We start from the raw sequence: 25,931 nt of genomic DNA, 5'->3' as shown, positions 1-25,931 counted from the left end.
CCTTAACATTGGAAAAAAACAAGGTGCCTCACCAGCCCGCTCCAGGCCAATCAATTCCCCGGACAAAGATCCTCATTGATGGATTGGAGCTAGACAATGCTGAACACTTTTCATACCTTGACAGCCATCTTGCAAAGGTGACCAACAGAGATGAGGAGATACAGTACAGGATCCAATGTGCTCTACGTTCAGAAGACTGAATCATTGTGTGTTCAATGATCACATCAGAACATGAATAAGGCTCCTATTATTTAAGGATGTGGTATTCCCAACTATTGTCTACAGTTGTGAAGTTTGGGTGACCTACAGAGATGACCTGAAAAACCTGGAATGCCTTCACCAGTGCTACCTCCACAAGACACCAGGCCATAAAATGGGAGAATTATCACATAAATGCCAGTGTCCTTATTGACACTACCACCACCAGTATGTAAGCATTCGCTGATTATTCAGTATCAGCTGTGGTGGAAAGGACAATTGCTATACTCCCAACTCAGCCAAGGACAAAGGACATACAGGGGCCAGAGAAAACACTTCAAAGACACCCTCAAAGTGAACATTAGAAAGTGTGGTGTTGTCATTACAAATTGGGAAAAACTAGCCTGGGACAGGGCTACATGGCAATAACTTGTATGAGAATGTACATCTTACTTCGAGAAAAACCATTTCACCCTGGAGGCAGAAATTGAAGAAACAGGTAAGACCACCACCTGCGGTGTCTTCCAGAGAGCTTGCAGCTCTATGATCAGCCTTCTTAGTCATCAATGGACTCATTTACAACCCTTTACTTGACTCGCAAGAGTGATCACCCTTGACTTGAGGGATTGCTGACAATACAAGTTTGGTACCAGTACTTTAATGGAATTTTTAATGTACGTAACTCTGTCTCTGCATGAGAAAAATCAGTTCAGTATTTTCTCCATTAGAAGCATAAACAGAGGCCTTTTTTACTAACTACTTACAAACTTACAAATGATCTCTGTATGGAACTGTGATCCAGGCTTCAAATGGAAATTACTCCCCATCACTGGGAGGGGTGGGGGGGAGGAAGAAAGGGGAGTGGGTGGGAACAGACTACTTTTATTTGGATGCCACTTTTATTTGGGGTTGGGGGCCTACTTGAGGCACCTGGTTTTGAACATGTTCCCATCATTCTCTGAACTTGCAATTAGCTAGCTCAACTTTAAAATGTGTGCACATGCTTGTTTAAATAAACACTGAATTTAATACAAATTCACCAAACTTAGATATCATTTCAGTTCTAGAGGATATGAATTATGGGAATTACTATAAACATTCATAATTCCTAATTCAATATGTTTGGTTTACACAGAATGATTTTTTCTAATCTAAATTCATTTCAGAAATACAAGTACATGACTTTTAGGTAATTGCCTCCGATAGGTGCAGAACCAGAAAGAGTAGCTAACCTTTCTTCTACCCTCTTCCACAGAGATGTCTGGCAGCATCAACTTCAGAAAATCTTCTTTGGACAAGACTTGCTGGCTTTCAGGAACTGTACTCCTCACAGAAGTCTGAAGTTGACTTGAGGCAACCACAGCATCAACATCTGCATACACTCTGCTGAAACAATGGGTACATTAGAATGATAATGCAATATTGGGCCAGGATTTGAAAGACTCATCAATAGAAACTGAACACTGTTATATGACTATTTCTTTGCCGAGTGCACTGTTACCATCTCTCCAAATCATTTTAAATTTATGAAGCAGTTATAATTTCAAGATGTGATTCTTAAATTATTCAAAAATACCAGAATTCCCAACAAAGATATAGCATGTTTCTCAAAAAGCCTGCATTTCTCTCTTGCTCTCTTTTTCTGCACACTACTCTTTCCTGTTGTTTTGTTTATACTTGGACCAACACTTTCAATAATTCATCACAGATCAAAATATTTTAACTTGTACTTCCCAAGCAAATAAGAAAATCAATATCCTATGGTGTGAAGCTGTACCCGGCATCACAATCTGACAAAATTATCACGGTCATCATTGGTAATGCCTGAAGTTTATTTGTAATCAATTCTGCCATGTGCCAAGTGTGTTTTATTATAAGCAATTTCACAAAGCTGTTTGGATAAATAAAACAGCTGTCTTCTTTAATTATCACCATACAAAAATGTATTTACATTCAACAAAAGACTGTCAAACTGAATTACTGTCTTTCAGTATCCTTCCAGCAAGAAAGGAGGAAGATGATCTTAAAAGGTTCACTCTGAAAATGCAATCTGAGGAAGCAGAGATTCCCAGAAACACAGTGCATGCATCTGAAGCCAATTACTTGCTGCCAAGTGCAGAATAATCAGTGATTGTATCCTCAGCTGAGAGGAAACAGGCTTTGCTATCGAAATTTATAATTCTCAATGAATTATGTCCTATAGCAGCACAACCTTCAGCAAGTGACCTGCTCTTCATCTCCATCATTAACTGGAAATATGATTTCATTTCAAAATAATTAGCTTTGGCTAACTACCACCCCCCACCCTGCAAAGCAGAAAAAGCTTTCCTAAAAAGAAAGCCATGAGGAATGCCTTATTGCATGAGACTGGTTTGATATGTACAGCGTTACCATCTTTGGTTTACTCTGTTTAGATGGAACTCATCATTGTAGACTGTTTTCAAAGTTGCTGTCTTTTTGGTCCAAAGGCAATGCTTAATTAGGCAATTTTGTTTTATTATATTTTCATTCCTAAGCAGTGGGAAAAATAAATCTCAGGAGTTGATAATGCAGGGGCTTATGGGATGAATGAACGTGCCACAACAGCTGAGGAACTACACCACATCTGGAACCCAGGTTTTTGCCTTTAAGAGGAAGAGCAATCCCTGTGCCAGGCAGGAAAACACAGCTGTCCCTCATAAAGGCACAGAATTTTTTGTCAAATATTTGTTGCACTGAAACATGCCGGGGTTTGTTTGTTTGTCTGAAGGTGGGAAACCCAAGTTCAAGTCCTGACTGCCTGGGATTATCTGCTCTGAAATTGACAGACCAAGGCCTTGAACCTGGATGTCCCACACTGCAGATCAAATTGCTAACCAGGAAGCCCCACCGACCCAAAGAAAAGCAGGAGCTTAGGGAAGAATTCTAAAAAGCAACTAAATCTATCCAACAGGAAGTGTTTCTTTCTCTATTATGTAGCCTTAAACATCCTTAAATTCTTGGCCACATATCTCCTTTCCAGCATATTAATAGATGCAATACGTTCTTTAGGGCAACAAAAATGTCAAAGTGCAAGTTATGCATCTTTCAATATGCTTACCTGGAAAGTACTTACAGATTCTCTAGACCTGTATAAATCAATGCCTAACTAATTCTCTTCTTGGAAGGACACATGAGGTTTTTTTGTTTTCATTTTGTTTGACAGAAGTATAACTTCTGGCAAAACTCACAATGTTACATCTTTCCCTCTATTTTGTGGCACTGAGGAAAAGTGGATGGGAGTAAAAAAAGGAGGAAAGAAAGGCAAAGTTGAGGCTAAATGACCTTCAATAACCAAACTTTTTTTTTTAAAGCTGTGCAGAAAGATTTGGTACCTGAGGGAAAGGGGAGGAGTGTGGGGAAGGTCAAACATTTCAAACAAAAATGAAAACAGGAAACAGCCTTCACTATCATTTTCCAAGTAATTAGGATTTTCATAGATTCATAGCTGTAGGGTCAGAAGGGACCTTGCGGATCTTCTAGTCTGACCCTCTGCCCTGGGCAGGAGAGAAAACTGGGCTCAAATGACCCAGCTCAAATTTTATCCACCCACTCTGGATTTCTGTCCTTTATTCTTTTGCCCAAAATAAGAAGAAACAAGAGTCTTACTCATGGCATTCAGCAACTTCAGATTCTTCAGGTGTAGGGCTACCTTCTGACTTTTTCCAACCAATGACATATTTGCTCACTGCTCCTTGTCTGTGGTACGGTTTGGACATGGACCCAGAAATCTGATGGCTACTATTCTGCGACACAATGTAGACTTTGGAAGTATCTAGAGAGCCACTCTTTTTAGAGCAATGTGCTGAAGGGCTTCCTGAATGGTGAGACCCACTAAAAAGGTAAAAAAACCACAAAAACATGACTAGGTCCAGCTAAGTGATGAGTCATTTACTTTTAATTTTTCTGTCAAGTCAAAAATGAAGTCAGCACTATCAACACAATTTTCCCAAATACAAATGTTCATATATATAGCTAAATCACTTCTCTGCTGCCTGAACACATGTGCATACACAAACCCATCAGAAAGACTTCACAAGTTGAGCAATTTTTGTAAATGTCAGCTTGCCAAAATGCCACGGCAAACCAGGATGAATTAAGGACAATGCTCCTCACTAATCTGAACATAATAATTTCATTCCTCATGTAATTCCGTTAGTGCTGAGAATCACACCAGGAATTAATATGGTCCAATATGACTGCCTTACTACTGAAACCTTCTATGGTTCTCTTCTTACTACTCCTGTCAGGGCACATCAGCTAAAGATACGCTGCTGTCCTGACAGTGCTCAAAAATATAATACAGACAGAAGTAACTTTTGACTCAGTGAAAACAGTTTTCTAGATTTGAATATTCTTTTAAATTATTAACAATAGGTTTGCCAGACGTTAATGATGCTTTTCTCTGAAAGCTCTTACACTCATTTAAAGCAAGCATCTCTTTTGAGGAAGACCTCATCTTTACCTTGGAAATGAAGCACTGAGGTAGTGGCAAACTAAATGGCCTACCTAAGGATATCTACTTTATAGGCTGCAAAACTGGGAACCCAGAATTCCTGTTCTCAAGTGTTGCACTCTATCATATACAATGCTTTTTGTAAATGTAAATATAATACTCTGTTCATTCACTAGAACCAGAAAGTAATACCAAATATAAAAGCAAAAATGACAGTCTAGGGTTATTTTTGCAGATTGAATGAAAGGAGCTGTACAATGGTATGGATGTAATTTGTTCAATACATATTTCCTTAAAAATAAAAATGCCCACTATAAAAAAAAAATCTAAGAGTGATATATTTGTAAATTATATCAATTTTATCAGTCATATAGTTCAGTTTAAAACAGGGGTGGGCAAAATCCGGCCTGCGGGGCGCCAAAAAAAGTGGCCCTTTGCCCAAAATAATTGCCCACCCCTGGTTTAAAATGATCAACACTGAGATATAAAGTGTTAAGTTGAACATTGGAGATATTATGTTCTATTGGAGATTACTTTTCTGACCTCAGAAGGCAAATGGAACAATAAAGTTATACTCCTCTTTTTTTTTTTTTTTGCTTAGTTGCCCCCTACTTTCTTGCTTCAGCCTAATGAAGCACGGTGATGGTATTCAGGTCATTAGCTTTAGAAGCAGTATCCAGCACCTGCAGCTCCAGTCTTGTTAGATCTAGATCCATTTCTGGAATAGCAGTGTCTGATTAACACCAGCTACAGCTGGTCACTGCCACAAAACAGGGGCTGATGCCCTATGGCTAGGCAATGCAGACAAGGAAGCAGGGCCATTACTTCCAGGCAACTGGAAGCAAGAGGGGAAGAATAAAATAGTTTGGCTTCCCCTGCAATAGTAAAAAAAAAAATAACAGGATTATGGAGCTCTTGGGGATGTTAAACAATTTTTTTTAAGTTTCATAATGGATAAGAAGAATACAACAGCCTGTTGATACTGAACAGTGACAGCATGAAGTCTGACAGGTTTGCTACGTAAATAGCTGCTCCCTTGGCTACTCTCCTCTCAAAATATGCAGAATCCCACCAGCAATGAGTTCACACGGAAGAGATTCCATAGGTTAAATGGGAGAAAACTAATGCAATTTAGGCTCCTCTGTCATCTAACCTCTAGGCCTAGCAATGCAAGCAAATGTGGGACAATGTGGAATACACTTACGGCTGAGATTTAAAATATTTAAGAAATTTCAAAACTGATTTCCCACTAAAACTGATAGGAACCAGGCATCAAAATGCACAATGTTTGTGTCAGACTCAGCCTAAAAGTTTAAACAAGGGAACACTTTGCCATATACGTGTTATAGCATTAGACTTAAAGTACATAAAGACCTTTCTATCTCTGGTCAATGGACCTTGCCTCCTCCCTGGTGTGTCAGTCAGTACCTCAAGAGTACTGACTCTCCAAGAAGGTAAGGCAACAAAGCTACTGAGGGTCAGAGGAAACTGTTTCAGCTACAGTAAACCTGATTGCTAATAATACTGAGGCCATGGGTTCAATCCCCATTGCCTACCCACCCCTTTGGGATGATCTAGTTGGACATCGTCCTGCTTTGAGCAGGGGGTTGGACAAGATGAGCTCCTGAGTTCCCTTCCAGCCCTCATTTTCTATTATTCTATGACTGTATTTGGTAATCAAAGGGTGCAATGAGTATAAAAAGGAGAGCAAGACCAACAACACCACAGCTGTAAAAGACAAAGCAATGCAGGTGTCATATGGGTTTGGTAGCTTGTGCTGCTGTTAGATACTACAGGGTGGATTCTGCAATGCTTACTACCACAGAGTAGCACTGACTTTTCTCAAGTGGATTATTCAATGTGTGCAAAGGGTAGCAAAATCAGGCCAAATGTGTCCAGCTGAGCACTTAACCACCCTCCCGTGTTGAATTTCATTTACTGAGCATACACAACACAGCTTTAAATATGGGACAAATGGTTATACAGAAAATAGCTTTCTATTCACCTGCAGATTTGCATCTTAAATTTTACCTTGTTTGGATACTTACAATACACTTAATTTGTAACATACAGTAATACTCAAACCAGTAATACTCAAACATCTCAAACCAGTTCAGAGCCCACTACGTGAGACACTGAACACATACCACAGGTAAAGTCTGAACATTTACAGAGCATTATATTGAGGGGATCTACCACCACAACTGTCTTGCTGATCAGAATACCACTTGCCTCTTGCTACTTGCATGTGAGGGTTTAAAAAAAGACTAGTATTTCATAGAAGCAACATCTCTGTTGTGAACTGAGATCTAAGTGGGGTTTCTTCTCATCTTTTTTTGGGAAAGTACTGTTCCAGTGTATATAGAGCAAGCATCTTTCTCTGAAGTAAAATTGTGTGCAACTTACTTTGTATAACAGGTAGAGATACAAAAACCAATCTTTTACAACTTAAGAGAATGTTTATAAAACCTCAAGAGGCTAATTCATTCAATACACAGCACAAAGAAAGGTGGGGGGAGGATGTGGAATGTTCTTATTGCTTTTTTTCCCTCTACTGGTTTGTACTGAAAATGATAAAAATCACAGGAAAAAGTGCAAACAATTCTCTCTTCATAATTCAACACATTACCAAGTAAAAGCTTTCAACACACTCAAAAGCAGCAACTTCAAAGTCCCTATAAAATGGGAATTACAAGACAAAGGTAACCAGCTGTATGAGTCCACTCTCACAACTTGCTGTACAGCAGATGTAGTATACATGCATTCCATTTATAGTAAAGAGGAAGAGAACAAGACCTATAAGAAATTCAAAACCTCAATTTCATTTAAGGAACACAGTAGGCAATGCAGCTTCACTACATGTGCAAGTAACAGGCAGAGAAGTTTCCAATGTAATTCAATCTCATTGCTATAGTATTAACTCCTTGTGTTGTCAGTTGTATTGTACAAACGAGGTAAGCATACCAAGTGCTAATGGGAAAAAGGTTAATCAGACTGTGGAATGGCACAATAACTTTTTTTTTTGGTGGGGGGAAAATGGTTACCATTATTTCTACTACTTGAAATAATGGAAGCACTGACATGAAAAATGCAACAGTATTAATGTAAATACATTGTGTTGATGATTATTAATTCGGTTGTCTTCAGCAGTGAAAGACGACTGTATGAATTCCAATATTTAAAACTGTACCACATAATATATAAATACTTTATCTACTTAATTCTATGGGTACTTTATCTACAAACTTTATTAACTTCCTATACAGGGAGTTATAATTAACACTTGTGGACAAGCAGTCTTGCCTCTTTGTGCCATGACCTTGTCAGACCTCACAAACAATGTATGGACTGATTATCTCAGCAAAGTTATGGGAAGCCTTCAACCACCTGGTATGAAATGGTGATGATTCAGTAGCTGGCATTCAACCTTCTGGTCCAAAAAATCTATCCTGGGCTGATTCAATTCAAATGAATCTCAAAACCACTCAAAAGAGCCATTTTAGTAACCACAACCATGATTCACTGATAAGTGTGGTCTCCTTGAGAGCCTGAGTATCCAAGGATTTGGGGGTTTAAAGATGTATCTGAATTGGGTTGTGAGACTTTGAAAGGAGTTAGGGCTTGCCTCCCTAAAAATATTATAGTGATGAAACCTTAAGAGGTGAATTTTAACTGCTGTAGTTACGCTAGCATAACTCCTGGTACACCAAGTTCATTTTAGGTTAATTTGGAAGCAGTTCAATTGAAATAAAAGAAATATCATCTTTTTTCTACTATAAATGTGTCTACACAGGAAGTAGTTTAATTATAGTAATTTAATTATACCAACATGCCTATAAATATTTTCCTTGTAGACATAACACTGGAAAAAATTGAATGATTATTTCCTGTCAAATAGGAGGAAGGAGATTCTACAATGTGCCCTCACCTAGAACTATAATAAAAAGGAAGACCTCCAATTACCAAAGATGCTTGTTTTATCTCCATCTAGGATGTAATGAACACACTTGAACTATACATTTTCATTATACCAGTATGATAGTATCATTTTATTTTGGCTATGCTGGAGGGTGTCTTCTTTCTAAAAAAAAATCCTCGGATGCAGATCTGACACTGCTGCCCACACTAGCCTTAACTGAACCAAAAGCTCAACACTTTATTACCTTAAAACCTGAAACACCATTTCAAAACCAACATGGCTATTATCGAACTAACTAGCCATCCTAAACGTCTGTCTGTTCTAGCTGGGTGTTATAAGCACCTTCATTTCACACTGGAAATAAGCATTGGGTATATTATGATGCTTTCTACAGTTGCCCATTAGTTTCAATAGGGATGACATAACAGCATGAATACTGCGTGTTCTTCAAAAGATGCTTAATGTGCTTCAATATATTATTTATACCAAATTAAAAGATACTTGGATTAGATTTTTAAATAGCTCCCTACAATCATTGCCACATAGACCCTATATTAATGATTTTCTGCAAGAGATGCATAGAGGGGGAAGATTTCTCTTAGCTTCCTCCTGTGTTTTGAAAATATAATATTAAACTTAACAAGTACCTTTTCAAGGAAAGAAAAATGCAACAAACAAAAGCTACTTCTCTCAATCGATAATTTAATCACATAACTTGTGCAGAACCACATACCTGGAATGAGAGGATATTTCACTGAGGTCTCCAATACTGCCTTCAGCTGTATGACTACTGGAAATGGCAGAGGCGTAGCTATGAACAGCATAGATTTTAGCAGCCTCATCATCTGGCCCAGGAGTTTCAGATGATTCAGTCCACTGCTCAGCCCGACTATGGACCCCAGATCGGCTGCCAGCAAGGTGTAAAGGAGTCATAAGAGGAGCTGACATACAAGGAGCTGTATCAATTCCACTGTCAGTAGAAGCCCCCTTAATATATGTTAATCCAAGCAATTCAGGGTCCATAAGGTCTCCGGAGCCAAAGTGCTTCTCATCGCTATTGCTGGATGTATTACTGGACAGGGTATTGCTGCTGGAATGACTGGAACAATTTTTGTCTCCAATCTTAAAAGAAACAAAAAAAGTTTAAAAAGAAAATATTTATTCTATATAAATTCACTTAATTCTTAGTATTTCAAAAGTCATTTGTCCACAATTTAATTCTTGTTGCAACACAGTTTAATACAAACATTATGTACAACGAAGCTAAATACGCTATTTATTTTTGATGTGAACTGTATAACTGACTAGGTAGCTTTATTCTTCTCTTCCAAATTTTAGGCAGAAGCTGCTGCTAGACCATGGGTCTGATCTTGTTTGGCAAACTGTACATTCCTTTTAAAATGCCTTGATTATAACTCTGTACTCCTAGATTAATGTTTGCGGATAGTTAAAATCAATATTCTTAAAAGCCAGTAGAGAAGAAGCATGTGGGTCTGGAGAACCATGAGGAGTGAATTGCTCTTGGTCTTCTCTCAGGGTGGGCAAAATATCCAGTTTATTGGATTAGGTCCAACATGTGCGACTACTTGAAATGAATCCAAGTGCTATGTGTGTGTACCATATGTAACAAAATGAGTATGTCTAGTGAACTGGAAGAACTGTGTCATACAGTTATTTGTTTAAACAGACTTTTAAAGGAGATTTTACAGAGAACTGGATTTATTTACCAATGTTGAAAAGGCAGCCAAAATGAGGACAGATGGAGCCCCACCAGTAAGAAGGGAAGTGAGAGGGGAAACTAGCTCTTTTAATTAGATCTGCCTACCAGGAAATGTAGATAAAGATAGACATTTCTCATATGCCAATCTGTAGGAAGAGGCAGTTTTTTCAGAAATGTTACTTTTATGACACAGGTATTGACTGATTCTCAGCACCTGTTTCAAAAGTTTCTACAAAAAGAAATGGCTTACAATCATCTTGAACCTTTGGGAGATTTCCCAACCCCCCTTAAATAACAACAGAAATTAGACTGCTGGAAAATGTGAAGCAATAGTTTCTGGGTGGGTTCAAACTAGGATTTGTTTAGGGATGGGTGCTTTAGTTTGGCCTGAAGAGTCAATGTAGAATCAAAGAAGGAGGAAGTGATTAGGAAAGGAGTCCCCAAGAAGTAAAGATGACTTACAAAAAGGTGATATTGATACAAGACTCGATCAGGAGTCCTTCATGCTGCTGTAAGTTTATGCTAAGATATGTGCCTAGTGCTGGAACCTGGAGAGGATGGGGGTAGGGTAGTGAACATGCAAACAGCACTTATGCATCCAAGCCTCTAACTGTATGGAGTACATCTTGGCCACTGCTCAAGATCACTAAAGTGTCCTGCTTCATGTTCATATTAAAGCTAGATGGAAATCAGGTATCATATTGTTACACATTTTCAAGCACTAACTTTGTAGCTAGTTGGCTCTTTTTATAGCTGGACAATTATTCTTATGGTATGATAATTACTTTGCACTTGTGGCCAGTCTAAATTTATTGTGCGATTAACCAGGCAATTCTGTAATATATGTAATGGGTAGCTGGGGCCTTAGTTTATTTCCCTGTGCCACAGCCATTCTTTGCGGAGAACATGGCCTTTAAATCTCTAAAAATGATGTCATGAAGCATGCAAGTACAAAGGCACACAAATAACTCAAACAGGATTTTTCAGTATATCAGATGATCTGTGGTAAACAGTCAGCAGTATCTTATCCCTCTTGAAAGAGAAGAGTAAATCAAAACAGAAAATCACTAAGACTACTAGGGATTCAAAGAGCTCAGGAGAACAACAGAGCAAAATGCTGATATGGTTATGCAGTGAATCTTAAATAACAACATCTGTTCCTAAAGACTTCAGAATTTTTTGTGTGGTACTCATCTGCAGCACAGGATAATACTAGGAACTGTGGTTTGGATAGACCTTTCAAGTGAACTGATTACTAGAGTAACTGAAAGACAAAGCAATGTCCTATATTCATATATGTATAATCAAGACATAAGATGCAACAGAAATGAAAAAATTAGGGCCTCTGATATTGTGTTTAATGTTATTTATTATACATATCTATTCAAACCTCAAACTTCTGTTCGACCTGTGCTTAGCTGAATTTATTGGGAAGTACTGCTTCTATTATGTGCAGGAATTTATAGTACAGTGAATGCTCACTTGCTCTACCACCTGCCCGGAGCAGCAACCTTTCATCAGCAAAATTTTCCCCTGGGAACTTTCTGATGATACTCCCTATAACAGCAAGAGCCACTCAGGAACAACACAGAATGACGGGCACCAAAGTGCTGCTACTAACAGGTCCCAACTGCACTATACTATTGTAGTAAATGCTGTTGTGTATTTAAAGGATTTTTTTTTCAAACACTGTTGGCCAGATTCTCAACTAGTATAAGTAGGCTAATTCATGTCTAGTGTGAATTTGGCCCATAAGCTAAAGGAAATGAGATTCTGCAGATTATTGGTACCATAAAATTGCTACTATATGTAGTAAGACTTAAAGGAATGATATGGGAAAAAAATGTACTTCAGCAGCTCTTTTTTCCTTTCTCTACACCTTAAAACATAATAGCTTGTTTGAACATTGGCCAAACTAGTGAACAAATCTGATTGAGAACTTTAACTCCCCTGTATATTTTGCTGAGACAACCACTGCATTATTAGCTAATTTGGGAAATTAATCTGTTCATTATGATTAATTTCTAATCCTAATGAGGTTAGCACAGTATTGCTAAGCAGCCTTATTTACTAGTTCTTATATATTTCACAATTCTCTGTGCACACCATTTAATCCATCTGGCAGGCATTTTAGGCAATAAATAAATAAATAAATAAATAAAAGTCAGGTCATCAGTTTCTTACCCCACAGTTAAAAGGCACAAAAATAATAGAAACATTTAACTAGATACATTCTTCATAGGTGGAACTTTTGCCTAAATGATAATTACTGATAATTATAGTAAATGAGAAACCCACACAACATGGCAAGAAATGGTATGCATGAATTTAATTTGTCTACTATGGGACATGCTCCTAAGACTAAGCAGGCCAATGTAAATGAAGCTCTAAACAGACATTTACTTGAACTAAGAGCTCCTCTCTTCAGTGCTGTGCCCCAATGTGCTTACTCTGAGGGCACAGCGTGAAGGTTCCAAGTCCATCAAATTCTTGCACAAATTCACTTCTGAAAATGCATGTTACATTTTGGTGGATCCGAACTTCCAACCCACAAAAGTCTGTCTGTACATTTCACATTAGGGGAGCAGTGGCAGCAAATTGGTGTGGCTTCCAGAGTTGGAGCACTTAATGCCAGCACCACTCCCCCACTGTCAAATTTCCAGGCCTGTGGGGAGTCCTGTGGGTTGGATAACAAGGCCCCATGGGCTACAATGCACCAGCATGTGGGGGTCAGTGCACAGCTGGATCTGGCTTGCAGGGGTGGGCTGGTACACAGGATTGTACTAAGCTGTGTGCTGACCATACCTGCAGCATCTGGACTACACCCATCTGACCCATGGGGCCAGAATATTGAGCACCACTACTGTATTTGTAAACTAACAGAAGGTATATTAATCATTTAAGGTGCCTACAGTTGTCTTTTCAGGACCACATTTTTATCGTAGGCAGATTGGCATGAAGGAGAGACTTACATGTGAAAGTTTGCTTGGAGAGTCTTTTCCTGTACCTTCTTTTTGTAAAGCTCGGTCTTTGTAGGAACTCAAGATTTTAGTTGATGGTGCATGCCACTTGGTTTCTGCCACAAAAAATTATGTTTTAATTTCTGGTGAAAAGTTGAATATACTGTGCACAAAGGAAAGAAAAGCACACAATGCAATTCTTTAAGCATTAGGTTTGAAGCCAATCAACTATTTGGAATTACAGGCTCATAATGTTGCAGGGTTTCTTAAGTCTTTGACTCTTTCAGCATTATTAAATGGAATTCTACACAGTTTATTCTGGGTTTTGAATAAGGTACTCAGAATCAAATAGTGTTTGTTTTAACTGTACTTTAAATATTCTACTGAAGATTTTTTAAACATGCGTGCATTGACAAAATTATCTTTCAGTGGAAATTTCACTATCTACTCTCCAATTCAGGGATGCCTGCATTCACATGTTATGTAAAATGCTTTTAGGGTCCCTTCAGATGAAAGACACTATATAAAAATGGAAAATAGAAATATTAAACAGATGTGGTAGTTAACTTTATATACAAATTCTAGGAAGTTTGGAGTTTTTTTTAAATTCATTATATTCATTATTACCAGTATGTCTGGTTCCTTCCAAAGCTTCCTCTCGTTCTCGAGTTCCTTCGCATTCCAGTGGACCCGAACCTTGGTGTTCATGCAGTAAAGGGGACTGGCACCTTGTAACATAAGGAGAATCAAACTGTTCCTTTAATCAGAAAACTGACTATCCCACGATAAACAGTATTATTTACTCGTTATTCTCCAAGGCAAAATCTTGGCAGGCCATTACCGTAAGCATTCATCATTACCAAACAAGCAAATATGTTCCCAAATACCAGGTGAAAACATTTATGCCTAGTCTTCTTGCCATTGTACTGTTAAGGATTAATTGTAAACATAACTAAAAGTACAATTAAAAAATATGTATTGTTTTGGTGCCAAATATTCAAAGCCACGCAATTGATAAATCAGGAAAATGCATGATTAACTACTGCATAGACTAATTCCTATATCTGTATGCAAAAATATTTGGATTTCATGAGCAAATATAAGATTCTTTTCATGAAACATGTATACATATTTTGTATCTATTACTTCATACCTTTGCCAATTTCCCTCAGAATTAAAACACATGCTTCATATAGTTCAGTGTTATATCTGCTATTTGAAATCCTCTTCCACCTACTCAAACTCTACACTTCCAGGTACTACTCCTAAAACTGCAGAAATTAAAATTCTCTTCCAAAGAAATGTATTCAAACAGCATGCTGCTAACAGTACTTACTAATCTGAAATGACTAGACACATTTTCACATGCTTTTCTCCCACTGAAATTTGTTGTAATTTTAAAAATATTTTAACATCTATCCAGTTGTTGGAGATTTCAATGAATAGTCTACAATTCCTCAAGCAGACTCCAAAATTGCATGCATATCTGATAGGAGCGTGGGAAATGGGCCGTAGTTGATTCGGATTTGGCCCAAACGGGGAACAGTGATTCGATTAATTGATTTGGATCATTGTCTCCGATTCAATTCGGCCGAATTCAAATCTGAAGATTTGATGCCGATTCAGAGAATCAGCGATTCGGCCATAGACACAGCTTTAAATATTTTTTCTACATACTTTGAGGTACCAGGCACGGCTCATGAACGCTGTGATACTGGGGTGGATGGAGTATCCCACAGGAGTGCAGAAGGGCCCCCCGCATGCACAGTGGTGAACCTGGAAGTAGACTGAAAGCACTTCCAGTTCACTTCTGGGTCTGCTGCTGAGCATGCTGGAGGGGCCCCTCCTGTCCCCACAGCTCAGCAATTGGCTGTGGGAGGACCCCAGATGCCCCGCCAGAACCAGGAGGCACCAGTTGCTGAGCCGAGAGGAAATGGGGGGGCCACCCGCACACTCCCCGGTGGACCCGTAAGTGGACCAGAAATGCTTTTGGTCTACTTTTGGGTCTGCTGCTGAGTGCGCTGGGGAGCCTCCTGCATTCCTGTGGGACACCCCAGCTGCCCCACCATCATAGCATTCTTGAACCATCTGCTACCTTGAGGTATGTAGAAAAAAACATTTAAAAGCTGTGTCTAGATCCAAATCAACGAATCTTTCCAAATCTCTCTGAATCGATTCAGAGGGTCACTGAATCGAGCCAAACTGAATCAGGAACTGAAGCTTTGCACAGCCCTAATATCTTACATGGGATATTTCAGACAATCAAATATGTCAAGACAATATACTGCTGACTGAAAACATCAAGTTGCTTTCTTGTCTATGTTCAGGTTTCATCATAAAATAGCTTCATCAACTAGAAGTGGCATATTTGAAGTGTTCTTAAATTAAGTAGCTTTGGTATTTGCATATCTCTGTATTTATCAGCGAGTGTTATCAAACACTAGATTCATGAAACTCAACAGCAACATTTTCAGTAACGAAAAATACATTTCATACAGAAAATATCTGGCAAATCTTCACTTCTTAACCTTCTGGTGGAACTCAACATGCACAATATTTCAGGGAAGGGTTCCTTTCCATCCATAACTAAATTGTAAATTCTGCTGAGCAGGGAAGTAGCAGGGGATGTAATGAGCTCTACTATATATATGTGAAAGGACAATCCATTTTGAAAGCACCTGCACAGGGGAAGAGATCAAGTCTGCTGATATGCTATTCCCCTCCATAGGCAAGTGGATCCAGAGTGGATGCACGAGGAGAACAAGGAGAACTGATTTACAATAGCAAAGAGATGACCACCAGATATTCTTCCACCAAAGCAAAGGAGAAGCAGGAAGCAGATTACAACAGGAATCGCAGTTTGGTTCCCATACTATTTCCAGGGCAGTGAAGCTAAGCTGCAAGCTTTATTTAGAATGGATTGTGAAGTAACCATTGAGCCCAAACAAATTAACTAGTATGGTCTGCAGTAACACAGTAGATATACTGTATTTTTTCCACATACTACATGCCACCAATAAGATGCACCATATTTTTGGGAAGGCAGAATGAAGAGATTTTTTTCTAGAGTTATGGATGCACAGAGGAAGGACAGAGCCTAATCTTCAGTTCATTCACCCTCTCTTTCTGGGTGCAGTTTTAACCCTTTCAAAGATGAACTGTCAGCTGCTCTTAGCATTATTGCTGAAACTGCAGCTGCTGCTGAAAACTGGACTCCATGCATGGATCTAGGATTTTGGAACGAACTAAAATAGGAGGAGAGAGACCAGGAGAAGCTAAATTGCAAATTCTGCAGCCAAACTGAAAAAGCATGGATAGTTTGATTAGTAGGACATCAAGAGTATTAAAAGGACAGTGGGTCATTAACACCTGTTGAATTAAGAGCAATTAGCAGGAATCAAAAGGATAATAATGAACCATGTAGTTAATCAACTCCAGCAGCACTGCTTGAATAGGGAGGCCAATGCTGCTATTCTTGGCAGAAAATTAGTTTCTCTGTTTAATACACATATCTCAATTTTGAAAGGTTAATTTTTTGGGGAAAGGTACATGTGGTATGCAAGCAAATATGGTATGGTGAAGTTTCTGAGAACAGAATATGGCCCTGGCCCTCCACTAATAGACTATGTCCACACAGCAAGTGGGGCTATTGGACATTTATCTTTTATACATCTTCTGTCATAAAAGTATTATCAACAGGAGCTGCAACAAGATAGAAAATCACCAGTACCCGTCATATCCCACTTGCTGCCTCCACTGGCTACTCCCGCTTGGTCCTGGGTCACTGGAGGATGACTGGTTGCTTGGTGAACTTCTGTAACATTGATTGGAATCATTAACAATGCACTGAGATATTTGTGGAGTTTCAACATCTTGAACTGGCCTGTCATTTATTTGTTTTACAAATAAATTCATTTTTACAATGAACACGGCCAAAGGCTGATTGTAGTGTGAATACATAAATACAGTCCTAGTAGGACTTTACAATTTTTAAAAATTAGTTAATAATTCAGGTTTTTCATTAGTTAATAATTAAGAACTATTAATTAGTTGTTAATAATTCAGTCAGAATTTTAGAACGCTCACATACCCTATTTTATTATTGACAGGATATTTACATTTGTAAAGGATAAACAGAAACAAGGAGGAGAAACTAAATGAATGGCTACATTGCGCTCTCTCTATGCCTTGCTCTACATCTGAGCAAATAGGACTACTTGCATGAAACAGCAGAGGTAACAAGAGGCTTCCATCTTGTGCATGGGAAAACAAAAGCTCCTCTAACTAGATATAATAGTCAACGATTCTTATGGATGTTCAGAAAATGTTGAGGGCTTCAACTAGTCTGCAATGAAGAATACCAGTACCTTCAGCCAACTAAGAATTAGGTCAGCCTTCATATACATTAATTGGATAACACTGAAGGTTTTTTCATAGGGCATTTTCTATAGGTGTCATGTGTGCAAGACTGGGGTTTCTCACTTAACTGCTTTATCAACAGTTCCTTGATTTACTGCCATCTGAAATATAGCCTCCAAAAATTCTTCCTTAACTCTTCGCTTTTCACCTCTGTTCTGTGTATCAATTTGTAACTCCACTATCTTGCATTTCTGTCTCCCTTAGGCCCATTATCTTGACTTTCATCTCTTTCTTCTCCCTTCATATCTACCTTCTAACTCCTGCTCCTTCTTTTTAATCTGTGAAATTCAACCCTTTCTTACTAATCCCTAGTACTACCATCTTCATTTGAAACGTAGGCATCACCCAGGTTACTTGCTGACAAAGTGAGCTAGTTAAGATCATTTAAGGAAGACAGAAGGTAGGTCAGGGTGGCACACCTGAGACACTGACTAGTTCAGAGAAGCATGAACTTTTGTAGGCAACAACCTATTTTATTAGGTGCTAGGTTGTTTGCTATACCCTTCCTGCCCCATCTCAATGACTTTTCCAGCCCACACTTCTTCCCAGTCCATCTTAAACAACACTGCATTTGTTTCAGGCCTCCTGGAATCTCTCCTCCAGTTCCCTGGTCTGACTACTTACATAGTTTTGTGGGTAAAGATAAAATGTCTAAGAATACTACTTACCTTTCTTTTGTGCCAGACTCCAGCACCCTAAACTAAGCCCAGCTCATTTGCTTTATTCCATTTGTCCACTTCAAGCCTTCTACCTTGCCACTCTACAAAACCCTCATTCATTAGATACTATCCCTCTCCTCTAAATCCCTCTTCAAAACCATGTCTCCTCAACCATTTTCCCTTTAAGACTTCACATATTGTCACATCTGAACTCGTGCACTGTGTCACACATCTGAACTCGTGCACTGTGTCACACATCTGAACTCGTGCACTGTGTCTCATCTTTAATGGGCTTTTTAAATTACACTGTAAGCTCTTCAGGACAGGGAACGGCTTATGGTATTTGAGGCCTCAGTCCTGAAAACAGGTTTGTATGTGCTTCACTTCAAGTTTTGAACATGTGTTTCCAGGAGTGAGGCTTAGGCTGGTAAAGTGCTGTGGAAATGAACAGCATTAATGAAGGTTTAATAAAATAATTAAGCACTGTATCCTAACAGAGCTTCACAGATTCACAAAATTACAGTTATTCAATACAACTACCCTATTTACATTGGACTTTAACAAAGATTACATGAATGAGTCAGCAGGGAGAGTTTAAGTCATCCAATATTAAGTGTGGTTACAGAAATGCTTTTTTTGACACAAGATGTAAAATATGTAAGCTATTAACTTAGAACCTGCCTTCCCCACAACATGAATTCTTAAGCACAAGTGTTCAAACACTATTACTAATGGTGTATTTTATATCATTTAAAACACAGGGGAAAGATAATTTATTCTTAAAAATGGAAAACTGATGTAGCTGCTATAAAAACTTTATGATTTTCAGTGGAATTTCTCAGAATTGAAAATGTAAAAAACACATTGTGGATTTTTATACTAATTTGAGATCTCAGCCCTGCAATCTGTTTTGCCTGGAGATTAGGAACTACATTGCTTAGGGGGAAAGGGCATAAGGGAGATATAATTACAAACAATAAAGAAGAAATGAATTGGAAGACTGCTGTTCAAGAAACATTTAGTTATTACTAATTTAAGGGTCAAACATTTAAATCCCAAGCTTTTAATTTTTTTTATTTCTGTCTTTTTTCAGAAAGTATGATTAAACCAGCATTGTTTTAACTTAAAAAAATAATTTTCCATATTTTAGAAGACCGTATATTTTCAAATCACAAGTTTTGCTTTGTTTAACTAAAAGAAAAGTATAAAGCCTGGTAATGAATAACAGGACCTTCTGAAATTGCACCATAATACAATGATGAGATTAAATCACTCATTTTGTGATGGATAGATTTGTTCTCTTCAGGCATGTTATTTATTTAAAGAGGTTTCCACAATGTCCTTGCATGTACCTTGTTTTAGAGTTGTAGTAGTCAGTCAGTCTCTGTTTCAGTTAATAAGGGACTGAGGGGGATGGTTGTTTATGCTCCTGGGTATAGTCATGAATACTACACATGCTTTTCACTGTCATTACCAACACTGAACATCACTTGTTCCTGCCAAAATAAAGCCATGGGTGATCACTTGGGAGCCTAATCTTAAAATGCAAATGACTTAACCCCCACAAAAACAATGTATGAAAACCTGCTGAGGACCTTAAAAAGTAACTTCATACCAAGGCTAGAAACGGAGGTTTTTAAGTAAGGGATTTAAGAAAATGACTGGAATTAAAGGGTGGGTGTATTACCTAGCACCATCTGGCAGTTTTCTATCAAAGGAAGTGCTGCGAGGAATGGCTGTCTGAGCCTGCTGGAGAAGCTGCTGGCATTGCAGTCTGTCAGATGATCCTAGGATTGGAGAGGCACGAGAGAGAGGCTGCCCAGCAGGAGTCGGCACCCGATGCCAAGTGGTATTCCTCCTGAAGGGGGTTTTATACTCACATGGGGTGCCTTCGCTGTCAAGTTTATACTCTACCATGGGGATTCGGCACAGTTCTGAACAACCCCTGCAGGACAAATAAAAATGCTGATAAGCCTAAATCAGAGGGGAGGAAAATCTGTTAAAAGTATGAGTATATTTTTTCCTTAACAGGCCCATACAGCATCACATGGTTCTTGCATACTTTTGGGGTGGGGAGGAAGGAGAGATAAGAAAGCACTGGTTTAAAACAAATAATTTACACTAAACATATTGCTGCTATGCAAGAAACATTAAAATGTCTTTCAGAATGATAAAGTTATAAGCTGCTGAAAGTTGATCTATGCCTTAAAAAGTTCACATATTACAAAATTATAAAAAAACAATGAGGTTACATAGTTAAGCATTCAGAAGTCAGGAAATGCTACTTGTTTTTAAGCCATTTTCTCTCACTGCCTTCATATATATAGATCCTAGCAGAAGTCAGGTTACATAGCCACACAAATTTTCAACACATATAATACTATATACGATTAAAAACAGACCATTTACCCAATACCCTTAGATTGCAAGTATGTAGTATCATCAGTTACTTGTCAGTGTATGCCAGAGCTTACTAAAACCACCTCTTTGAAAAAGGCACACAGTCATTCTAATACAACATACTACAGATTAACTATAGACAGAGAAATAGTGAAAATGCGGTTACAAATACACAAGTACAGACTCACACACACACTTCAGAAAGCTGTAGTTAGTAACACCTGCTCGCTGCCTTATTCAATAAACTGATCCTAAGCAAGGTCTTCACTGAAAACATATGCCCATCACTTCTGACTCAAAACATATTTTTAGAGAAATGTAAAAACTTACATAATGTGTTCAGCAAACACTAAAGCATATAAGTAACTTTACAGAAGGCAGACCCCTTGTTACACTACACGGACTAACCATTTGTGTTGGCTTATGTCGTAAAGTGATAATAAGATCAAAGATGAATGCATTTTCATTTAAAATGTTCCAGGAAATATACAAAAACTGAAAATGGTACAATAGGTTTACAAGATCGTTGAAAAACTGATTCTGAGTTCAGCAGTAGCTGCTATGCTCTCTATCATGCCTCTGATGAACATGCTCAGCCTAAGATTGCAGGGGCTAAATGCATCTTTCCCTGTAAATGTTACTATATTACAGTAGAATTGGAACATGGGAATGCTTCTTCAGCTGGTCTGCAGACCAGGGCCAGGGCCAATGCATGGGTCCAGGTGCAGGGGCCTGATCTGCTGCGCAGGACCCAGGGCCACAGCTGTGTGCTGTCTCCCTGTGCTGTGCAGGGCCATGCCATACGACCCATAGGACTCTCTATGCGTCCAGAAGTTTAGCAGTGAGGGAGCGGTAGCAGCATTAATTTTTGCAGGTGTTGCAGAGCTGCAGCAATTAAAGCTACTGCCACTCCTCCACCACCAAAATTTCCAGACCTGTGAGAAGCCCCACAGGCTGGATGACAGCTCTGCAGGGCATACTTTGAGCACCACTGGACTGGAACCACTGGAGCCAGGATTCCTGAGTTCCAACATTTCTCTGCTGTCAAAGGAACTCTAGAATCCACTCGCATGTTTCAGTTCCAAACTGTGCCGATGAATCACAGCTCCACACGGTGAAGTTCTCTCTCTGCCAGATGCACACATCCTACATATGTCAGAACATCAAAAGTGCCCAATTAAAGAAGTGTCAGCGTTGAGGTTGTCCACACAATCTTAGGTCTTGGACTTTTACATTTTTAGCAAGAAATATGCCCTTGTAACCCTGCAAAAAAGCAAGTATGTAAGCATTTAAGCGCTTTTCGTGGAAGAAGTATTAGGTCTTTAAAACAGAAACTTTTCAGCAGCATAATGGATTACTGGTGCTACATGTAACCCCTGTCTATTTCTGGGCAGTGACACAGAGCATGCCTCTGTCCTCCATTATCTCAGAAGGCTGTACTCCTTGTTCCTCCCCCTCCATGACTTCAGGGGCCAGATCCAGACATGCAGCTACATGTGGTTTGTGGCACCACAAACCTCTGTGGCGCCACAAACTGCACATGCTGCACGTTAAATTGTGCCCCACGCTAATTTGCAGTGGTAGGGCAAAATTCCTAGTAGGAAAAAAAAATCCCTGAGAAAAACCAGTGCAAAGCATGCCAAAGTGCTGTGTGCTGGGACAAACATGGGGACTGGAGATGTGGAGCCCCAACACTGAGGCACCCTGTGCCCCAGCCAGCCAAGCAGCAGCATGCGGAGATGGGAGAGCAGGCAACCCTTGGCTGGCTGCTCCCTTGTCTCCACGGGCTTTAGCGTGAGGGCTCCAGTGCAGAGCGCCTGCGCAAAGGCACATGGTGTCCCTGCACTGAGGTACTCTGAGCCCCAGCCAGTCACTCCTCAGCTGGCTGGGGTGCAAGGTGCCTCAAGATGGGGGAGCAGACAGCCCTGGGCTGGTTGCTGGGCTGTCTGCTCCCCTGTCTTGAGGTACACTGTGCCCCAGCCAGCTGCTCCATGGCTAGCTGGGGTCCAGGGTGCCTTGAGACAGGGACTCCATGGACATCAGCGCAGGGGCTCCATAGAGGAGCCCTTGTGCTGAGACACATGGAGGCAGGGGAGCAGCCTGACCAGGGCTGCCTCCTCCCCCATCTTGAGGCACCTGCGCCCCAGCTAGACAGGGAGTGGCTGGGGTGCAGGGTGCCTCAGCATGGGGGCTACGCAGCATGCTGAAATGGGGGGGAAGCAGGCAGCCCCCCAGCTAGCTGGGGCACTGGGTCCCCTACACTCTGTGCCCCAACCAGCCCCCCCGCAGCACAAAGCGGTGGGACAATCTCCCCTGCTGCAAACTGCATGAGCAGGGGTGTGCATTTCAGCACAATGTAGCGGCAAAATTGTGCTGCTGAAAAGGAAAACCCCTGCTTGTATGGAGGCAGGCAGAGAGTCTGTCTGGCACCCCAAACTCTACAGGGAGATGGAGCCAGGTCATGTCATACAGTTGCACTGGTCAGCTTTGTCTTTCTTTGTGGACAAGATAAAAGTCCTTCCTGCCCAAGGCAAAACTAGGCTGGAGTGAGGGCACCAAGCAGGGATCTGTTCCTGCCCAGTTTTGAACTGGAGACCTTTGTGAGGTGAATGCAATGAGCTCCTCTTTCCACATGCCTTCACTACCTACTCTGTCAAAATGATCCTTTGGAAATAAAAATAACCCCTCAATTATAGACTAGTGAATCAACTCATGACTGAGATTATTCTTTATGGTGTCCTCATAACTTCCAAAATGAAGTCAAATTGAAATCATTTCCTTCACTTCAAGGAACATTTTTAGCTCAGCTATATTTCTTTGGTCGCTTGTTTTTAATCTTCATTGTTCAAAATGTGGCCAGTGCTTACCTTGCTGCACACCAGTGGAAGCAGCTCTTCATATAGATATATTTCTTTCCTTGAGGGTTTTTCCTATGGTTCGTAATACTACATCCGGCTGCAAATATTTTGATGAAACAATTTTTTCTATCAGAAAATGGCCATTTGAATAACCAAAATTATTCATCGGAAAGGGTTACTTTTGACCATTTTTTTTTTTTCAGTTCAGTCTAAGTGCTTCAGACGGTTAGATTTTTGATATGCAACATTGAGTTTGCCCCGGCTTGGGACAGGAAAGCTATTTTGACATCTGTAAAATCACTTCCCTCCTCACTGAAAAATCAAAGCAATTCACAATGACTTTCAACTTCCCTTTGAGGGAAGAAAAAATTATTATACTTGTTTAACAGATGGGGAAACTGAGGCCTAGAAAAATCAATGACAACTCCCCCACCCAACCTACTAACTCTAGGACTTCCATCTGAGACATGTAGGGCTTTTTTTTTTGAGAGAACACAGCATCTTCTACCAGTTTACATGGTCACAGTATCGACTCATATTGCCTTCAGCATATTTGTGAGTGCTTCATACTTCTGCATATCACAAATCTCATATACTAGGCAATCAAAAATGAGGAACATGAAATTAACAGTCAGTTGTGAAAAGACTGGATTTAGCTATTTCCTCAGAAGCCCACAAGAACTTCTGTGCCAGGCAGGGATACAATCCTGTTCTCCTCAGCAACATTTAACTGCTGAAACCTCAAGTTCACCCTTTGCTCTCTGCCTCATTCCTCACATGAATTCCAGCTTCTTCAAACAGACCATAGCCTCTAAGTACGTTACTCTGATTCATTCCCAAAACACTTCCCTTCCATGTACTAAATGATGCAAATTCCTATGAAAAAAGTAACACAATCAGGTTATGAAGGACTGTACATGGGTTTTGAGTTCACACAGTTTGACTCTGCAACCTTAATAGTTTGTCATTATTTGATCAGGAATATCAGTTATGTGGCTTCTATCCCCACTATCCCTCCTTTGATCCCTTCATAGTCTGCTCCTGTTATCTTTTCTCACTCTCACATATCCTAAGTGTTACACACCATCCTACTATGTTGATAACACTGGTTATATATCCAGGTTTTCCCAGACATTGATTTTACAGCCTACTTGGGTATTTAGAGCAAGGTCCATCTACAGTATAATACTTGTCATTCTCTCTGTTCTTAACCCACTTCTCTCCTCACAAAAAATACTTTAAATTTAGGCCCTACAGCCACATTCACAGATTTTTAAGGCCAGAAGGGACCCATTAAGATCATCTAGTCTGACCTAGTTTGTTGATGGCATATCTAAAAGCATGTTATACCACCAAATTACAGCTTTCCCAGTTAAGAGTAATAATTTCAAATTGTGTTCAGATTTGTAGCTATTTGCTTCAACTAAAGTATGTCTCTAGCTGACAAATGACTAAATGATTCAAGACATTGTTCCTGTAAATAGTGGTTTGTAAACAACCCTATTTCAAACTGCTGTCAGGTCCAATAAAGCAACTTTTACAAGTTAAAGACATGCTGGACTTTCACATTCAAAAACATAAGGTCTAATACATAGTGTTATCCAACATCATCGTGGCTACTTGCAAAAACAGATATATTGTATATGCCGCATATATCAAACCATTTTATATAGCACCCTTATTTAAAACACAGGTTAAAAAAATATGCTTTATGCAATAAAGTGCCAAACAGAACAGTTAGGCATTGACACTGAAATGCTTGCTTTGTTACTTTATTATCATCACATAAGGAACATGTAGTGCTGTACGGAAGCAAATGAACTCATATTTCTTTCCTTTATTTGGAACACGAAACAATTTATTATTATGCTTCCGTTGTTATTTTGGAAAAAATAACACAACAACTTATCTTGGAAGTAAAATCAAACATTAAGATCTGAAACGAAATACCATTTATTGGTAAACATTTATTTGGATTTCTAAATAATTGAATTTGTTTATAAAGCTACTTTTTAGTCACTGCCTGAAGAGGCCAAGTGAACATTTCTATTTAACAAAAAGAGTCTGCATTTTTAAAATGTAGAAGAAAATCTGTTGGGTTTACGAAGGTATTTTAAGTGATGTAAAATAGAACCAGGGAACAGTTAGATTGTTTTTTCAATCATTCAACATATTATTTTGACAAAAAGATTGAAAAAAACAAACCTGATTTAAACTTAGTGATATAGTAAAAGGACTTGAAGGAAAAAACAGAAATGTCTGAGAAGTTCCTAAGAGCTTCTTTCCATTCCATATGGGTCTGTAATTTCATACTGAATTCCTGG

At 39.3% G+C, this 25,931-nt stretch overlaps 1 protein-coding gene across 7 annotated transcripts in view; it reads right to left on the bottom strand.

Moving 5' to 3' along the window:
- SIPA1L2 (signal induced proliferation associated 1 like 2) overlaps nt 1–25,931 on the bottom strand; it is a 196,231-nt gene that overhangs the window by 33,682 nt on the left and 136,618 nt on the right. For 4 of the 7 annotated variants that reach the window (XM_019549856.1, XM_019549858.1, XM_019549861.1 and 1 more), the window contains 7 exons: nt 20,037–20,294; nt 17,002–17,085; nt 13,899–13,999; nt 13,284–13,387; nt 9,325–9,713; nt 3,826–4,050; nt 1,431–1,584 (listed from right to left, as the gene is read on the bottom strand). In XM_019549856.1, coding sequence (XP_019405401.1) covers nt 1,431–1,584; nt 3,826–4,050; nt 9,325–9,713; nt 13,284–13,387; nt 13,899–13,999; nt 17,002–17,085; nt 20,037–20,294 — 1,315 coding nt within the window. Of the gene's footprint in view, nt 1–1,430; nt 1,585–1,841; nt 3,439–3,825; nt 4,051–9,324; nt 9,714–13,283; nt 13,388–13,898; nt 14,000–17,001; nt 17,086–20,036; nt 20,295–25,931 lie in introns of those variants that run through there. The other 3 variants (XM_019549857.1, XM_019549860.1, XM_019549862.1) reach the window with 2 other exon arrangements.

The sequence above is a fragment of the Crocodylus porosus genome, unplaced genomic scaffold, assembly GCF_001723895.1.
Source record: "Crocodylus porosus isolate Cpor-Errol unplaced genomic scaffold, CroPor_comp1, whole genome shotgun sequence".
Lineage (NCBI taxonomy): Eukaryota > Metazoa > Chordata > Crocodylia > Crocodylidae > Crocodylus > Crocodylus porosus.
Note: the sequence above shows the minus strand (reverse complement) of the source record. Positions and strands in the feature narration are given on the sequence as shown.